General features: G+C 38.8%; 1 protein-coding gene across 1 annotated transcript in view; it reads right to left on the reverse strand.

Annotated features, from left to right (window-relative positions):
* The window catches only part of Glmn (glomulin, FKBP associated protein), a 45,961-nt gene that overhangs the window by 6,422 nt on the left and 33,122 nt on the right, over positions 1–6,417 (reverse strand). Inside the window, exon 14 of the mRNA XM_017796541.2 lies at positions 5,534–5,597. Within this exon, the coding sequence (XP_017652030.1) occupies positions 5,534–5,597 (64 nt within the window). The remainder of the gene's footprint in view (positions 1–5,533; positions 5,598–6,417) is intronic.

A 6,417-nucleotide genomic window follows, 5' to 3' on the forward strand; every position in this document is an offset into this window, starting at 1 on the left:
CCGTGGGCATTGCATGACACGGGTGCACTTACCTACATGCAGACAATACACTCATACACTAAATAAAAATAAATAAAATATTAAAAAACATTGTTTAGTGAAAACTAAGAATTAATATATTTCATAACAGGGGAATGGTAAATTGTGGTATACTGACACAATGGAAAACTATATAGCCATTAAAATGTTGTTCCTCAGTACACACTGGTGAATGAGAGAAACTGTTTTCTATAGCATGACTTCATTTTTATGTGAAGAATATTTGTGGAGTACCTAGAAGAACACAGATAGCAGACCAACAATGGCAGATGGGCTTGTGGATTACTGCTTTTATTTTTTCTTTATTTTTGTAAATTTATTTTGTGCACACATGTGGGTATATTGTATGAGTTCTGGTGCTGCATGCCTGGTGTATGTGTGGACAACCATCTGGAGTTGGTTCTCTCCTGCCACCTTGTGGGGTCCCCACACTTATGCCATGGCCTATGTGTGGAATGAGAGCTCTCTCCACTATGGGGGTCTGAACTCAGGTTGGCATCCACTGAATCATCTCACCAACCCCATTATTCCTTTTCTTTTAGCTTGCTATCTTGCTTTTTAAACAGTGAACCTATCTTAGTAGTATAATGTTAAAATCTTTTTAAATGTGATTTTAGGGACTAGGGAAATGGCTTAGTGGGTAAAGTGTGCTGTGCAAGCTAAGTTTGGATGCCAAAAGCCAGATGTGATGGTACAGAGCTGTAACCCCAGTGCTTGGGTGTGGGGAGGAGGCGGAGACACAAGGAAGGGGGAGGGGTCACTGGCCAGTCAGTTTAGCCAATATGCCAGTTCCAGGTTCAGTGAGAGAACCTGTCTTTAAAATAGGACAGAGTGATAGAGGAAGGCCAACTTCTGTCCTCCACATGGCTGTACACATATGCACACGCATTCACATACACCACCCTCACACAAATTTCCTTAATTGTTCATCAGTAGAAAGTTTTCTCTGCCTTCATGGAAAACTTCAATCCTACAGTGTTCCAGCAGGAACTTCCTCAGCTGTTGCAGTCTACAGAGTGACAAGCAGGGCTCACCTCCTGCTCTCACGTCTCTTTTCTGCCACTCTCCATCTTCTGTCCCTCCCTCCCCTTTTAACTTTCCGCTCTGCCTCTACCTCTAAGCTTAGAGGCAGAACCCACTAGAACTGCTCACTTTCAAGGCTAAGGCTATCAATGACATTCAAACACAAAGTGTATCTGGAGAACACTCTTTAACCTACACTTACCTTATCAAAAGGAAGTACTTTCTCACATTTATGTAAAAATATAATGGATATGGTTGAAGTCTCTTTTACTCAAGAGGAAGCCAATGTCTAAAATCTGAGGTTTTTTTGTTTTGTTTTGTTTTGTGTTTTTTTGTTTGTTTGTTTTATGTCTTTTTGAAGCAGGGTCTCCCTATAGTCCCAGCTGTCCTGGAACTATGTAGACCAGGCTGGCCTTGAAGGGTTTTAACATTTCTAATGTCTGCATCATTTAAAATATACAATTTTTCATGTTTAAAAGCTTCTGCTGAGCTAGAGAGACAGCCCAGTGGTCAAAAGTAGATATTACTCTTCAGAAGACCTGAGTTCAGGCCCCAGCGCCCACATCAGGCAGTTCACAACAGGCTATAACTCTAGCTCCAGGGGGATTCAATAACTTCTGACCTCTAGGTGCCCATACAGACACACACATATGCATAATTAAAAATAATTAAAAAGCATCTTTTTTTTGTCTTTTTTTTTTTTGAGGCAGGGTCTCCTTGGAGCCCCAGATGTCCTGGAACTTACTATGTAGACCAGGCTGGTCTTGAACTCACAGAGATCCGCCTGCTTCTGCCTCCCAAGTGCTGGGATTAAAGGCGTGCGCCACCACACCCAGCTAAAATGTATCTTTAAAAAAAAAAAAAAAAAAAAAAGACTGGAGAGATGGCTCAGAGGTTAAGAGCACTGGCTGCTCTTGCAGAGGACCTGGGTTTGGTTCCCAGCACCCACATGGTGGCTAACAACCATCCTTAACTCCGCTTCCAGGGACCCCCACGCCCTTTACTGGCCTCTGCAGGCACTGTGTGCACTTAGATATATGCAGGGAAAAATACTCATTAAAAAAAAATTTTTTTTAAAGCTTCTGCCGATGCCATAATAGTATATATCCATGTTTCCGTTTCCTTTTTACTCTGCCAAGCTCACCTTCCAAGTACTGGCATGAGCCATGGTGTCCAGCTAAGGGCAAAAAATGTATTTTAATTCATAGTTTATAACATTTAAAAGTTAATTAAAAATGCCAACGTTAGGCTAAAGAAAATCTTTTACACATACTGTTCAGCATAATTTCACAAATCTTTCCTATGAACTACAATATTTTTAGAAGCATGTAGGAGTGAAGTTATGGAGGTAAGAGTATGTTCTTTGTCTTACATGAAGGTTACCAGATTTTTCTGTAGCAGGATTTTTAAAATGATTATAAGGATTAAAATTTTGAAGTATTCACAAATGTCTGCTTTTAAGTTAATACCCAGGTAGACTCACTGATGTAAGAGTTCCAGCCTTGAGTTCTAAGTCTTAATTATACATTAAAAATTCACTGCAGCCTACTTCACAAAAGGAAGATTAGGTATTTCTACACCACAATGAAACTGACTGTTAGAATAGGCAGGTATCTTGCAAAAAAATAGTCAACCATAATAAAGGAAGAAATTCAAAAGGACATGAGCAGACCCTACTTTGTCCTTTCTCCTAACTGTACGAAATAATACTACAGAATATCTATTGCTTAGAAGATTAAGGAATCTTAATCTTCCTTCCTGCCTGCCCCTCTGATGACATTTCAGCTTTCCCTCTCTCAGTACACTTAACTGGTCAAAAACAGGTACTGGTAGGAGTTCCTCTGAATGAAATGCCGCAACTCTATCAGCTGAATTGTTTCTCCTTTAATTAAAACTTGTACAAATCAGCACGTGGGAGGCAGAGACAGGTGGATCTCTGTGAGTTCAAGGCCAGCCTGGTCTACATAGTGAGTTCCAGGACAGCTGGGGCTACAGGGAGACCCTGTCTCAAAAAAACCAAAAAAAAAAAAAAACCAAAAAAAACAAAAAAACAAAACAAAACAACAACAACAACAAAAAAAACTTGTACAAATCAGTACACTCTTTGTTTTAGATAGGCTCTCACTACCTATTGTAGGCAGGCCTGAACTTTTAATCCTCTTGCCTCGGCCCTTTAAGTGCTGGATAGATGGGCACCATCACATCTGGAGAGAAGCTGTCCATTATTTATTAACTACAGTAGCTAAACTTGCCTCTCCTCCTTTCTATATATGACCTATTTTGACTGTTCTTGGGAGAAGTGGCTCCATAATGGACAGGCTGTTAAGCTGTTTATAAGATAATCAATTTGTTATTTGGGACAAGGATGTTTGTTAATTTCCCTAGTATGGTAATTCTTATGGCAACATACTAGCAAAAACCTGGAATATGTGGTTTTTAAGGGAAAAAAAATTGACCATTAAACAAGAAGGCAGCCTTCTAGGTAGGTTCCCTCACCATGAAAACATTCATGCCAAAGAAAAGTAAGGTGTTATTTGTGAATCTCAAAGCAGACATTGTACAATGCTAAATGATTCCCAAGCCTCCCCTCTCCTGTCAGAGAGACCCTTCTGCCCTGGTGCTTCACTATGCATCTAATAAATCTGCCAGTCCTAATCAATCAGGTTCCTTTGTGTCAAGCAAATCAGATCACCTCTTACGTATGTTCATCCTTTCCTGATAGCTAGAAGTAAAACTCATACCTTTCTCTAAGGGTACATGCCTGAAGCCTCAGGGCCCTAGTGCTCTTTATTTTTTTTATTTTTATTTTTTTTTTGGTCTTTTTGAGACAGGGTCTCCCTGTTGCCCCAGCTGGCCTGGAACGCACTATGTAGACCAGGCTAGCCTCAAACTCACAGAGATCCAACTGCCTCTGCCTCCCAAGTGCTGGGATTAAAGGCATGCGCCATCACACCCTGCCTGGCCCTAGTGCTCTTAAATCTTAGGTTGGACCTTTTCTGCTTCTTTAGAAGTCAGGATTTAGTTTGATTTCAGAAGTTCTACATAAGTCACAGACATTTCTACCACAGGGGTGGGGGGGATGACACACCACCATGATGACGACAAAGAGTACTTCTGTTTCAACATTATGGAGCATTATGGAGTAAACAATGTGCAGCACCTGGCCAGGACAAGTGCACCTTTGGCAGGGACAGGTGGAGCAATAAGAAGAGACCTGAGGGAATATTATGACAGTAAATGTGATACACATTTGGATAAACAGGATCTATACATCTATTAAAACTCAGTAACTGAACACAACATTTATGCAATTCATTTTATATAAATTTTTACCTCAAAGAAAAACTGCTGACAAATAGTTAACTCTACTTAATAGAGTATTGCTGGAACAGTTAGGATAAAATATAATGATGTCTACAGTTTGCTTCAAAATGCATCAGTAAGAGAAAGCTGGGCAGAGGGTAGAGATGGACACACAATGAAGCAAGCAGAGCAGATGAGGTAGAAGTAGGCGGGTAAGTGACTGCTACACAAATTCCACTTTGTTGAATATTTCAATTTTTTTCACAACAAAATGTTGAAAAAACCTCCTAGTGCAGGGTAAGCAGGAGTTGATAAAACTAATGAACTATTTTTGGCTAAAGAAAGATGAACAGGTCAAAAAACTGAGTCTACTAGATCTGCCAAAGGACAATGCTACTTTTCCCATAAACTTTTCATTCTAAGTTGTGATTTATTTGATTAAAAACTATCTCTTTGGCACTTTTATGTAAAAATCAATTATTTTCATTCTATTATTGTCTTGTAAAAAGAATCCAGATTAACAACACATGATTCATGTGGTTACAGTTAATAGAGCTGACATATAGGGAAGCAATTATTAGAATAGAGTAGGAAGAAAGGAGAAGATTAAAAGCAAATGTAATTTTACTGTATGACAAATCCTCCTCAAATAGTTTTCTATTTATTGAGTACTTCTAATGAAGTGCTATTAAAAAAAAATCCAACTTCCTACACATCATCTAAAAGGTGCTATTAACAAATTCAGTTTTACAGCTAAAAATGCTTTAGTTTGTCATGTCTGATGAGGTGACATCAGATCATTTTATTTCATATAGCTCAGACTTAAATCCTAAACTATATATAAGCAGAGGAAACTGAGTAAGATATTCATACATGCTGAGCTCACAGGGTCCATTAACTTAGGACCCGAACATATCTCAGTACCCACAGGGTGAGGCCGCACTCCGGGCAAGAGAGCAGAGGCTCGGCAGGAGACAAAGGGAAGGGAAATTAGACGTGAACAAACAAGTGCCTCTGGGAATTAAGTAAGTGCAGGTATCACAATAGTCATCCGTGCCTCTGTAGCTGCTAAAATAATAAACGTTGGCTTAAGAAGATACTAATCATGAAAAGTTGAAATATGTATTCTGAATATACTCACAGCCACTTTTTCAAATAATTCACTTACTTGATTGTCATTTTCATTATCTTTGATAATCAAATATCTCAATAAATTTAATGAAGCCATAATCCTGTTAATTAAAATATAACTTGTTATTTGCAGAAGTTTTATTAATCAACAATTGCAATGTATAAGGCAAGTTAAAATCTTGAAAATACTCTTATGAGTACATGTGCTGTTAGAAACAATCCAGAAACTATCAACATCCCATCTTTAGAGCAATAGCAGCTTACTGCTTCCTGTTCTGTGTCTAGGCTCACAAATATAATGGTAGAAATTAACCTCCCCCCCCCAAAAAAAAACCCAGCCTTGTTATCTTTACAACCATTTCTTGCTTCTTAGATTTTAAAATTCTCTTTGTTTGTAGATACAAACATTTTTCCACATCCAGCTTAGTATACCAAAAGTAAAATTATATGTTTTATATGGGGAAAAATATGACCTGGAAAACAAACCCCAAATACATAAGCTTTTTTATAAGTTATATACATGAGCTTCTTAAATTTTAGTCATAAATGCTGCAGGAAATCTCTATGGAATGCTGAGCACTTTAAAAATATAAAATCATGCTGGGCATGGTGGCGCACGCCTGTAGTCCCAGCACTTGGGAGGCAGAGGCAGGCGGATCTTTGTGAGTTCAAGGCCAGCCTCCTCTACATAGTGAGTTCCAGGACAGCTGGGGCCACAGGGAGACCCTGCTTCAAAAAGACCAAAAAAATAAATTAAATTGAAAAGGCAAAATAGAATGGCATATGAAATGATATTAAGGTTTGAGGTATATTTCAAAATGATTGGGGACACTGGACATTGTGGTACATGCTTGTAGTCTCAGCACTTGGGAGATGGAGACAGGAGGATTGGAGTTCAAAGTTATCCTTGGCTACATAGTG

This window comes from Nannospalax galili, unplaced genomic scaffold (assembly GCF_000622305.1).
Source record: "Nannospalax galili isolate Female #2095 unplaced genomic scaffold, S.galili_v1.0 scaffold451, whole genome shotgun sequence".
In the NCBI taxonomy this organism is placed as follows: domain Eukaryota; kingdom Metazoa; phylum Chordata; class Mammalia; order Rodentia; family Spalacidae; genus Nannospalax; species Nannospalax galili.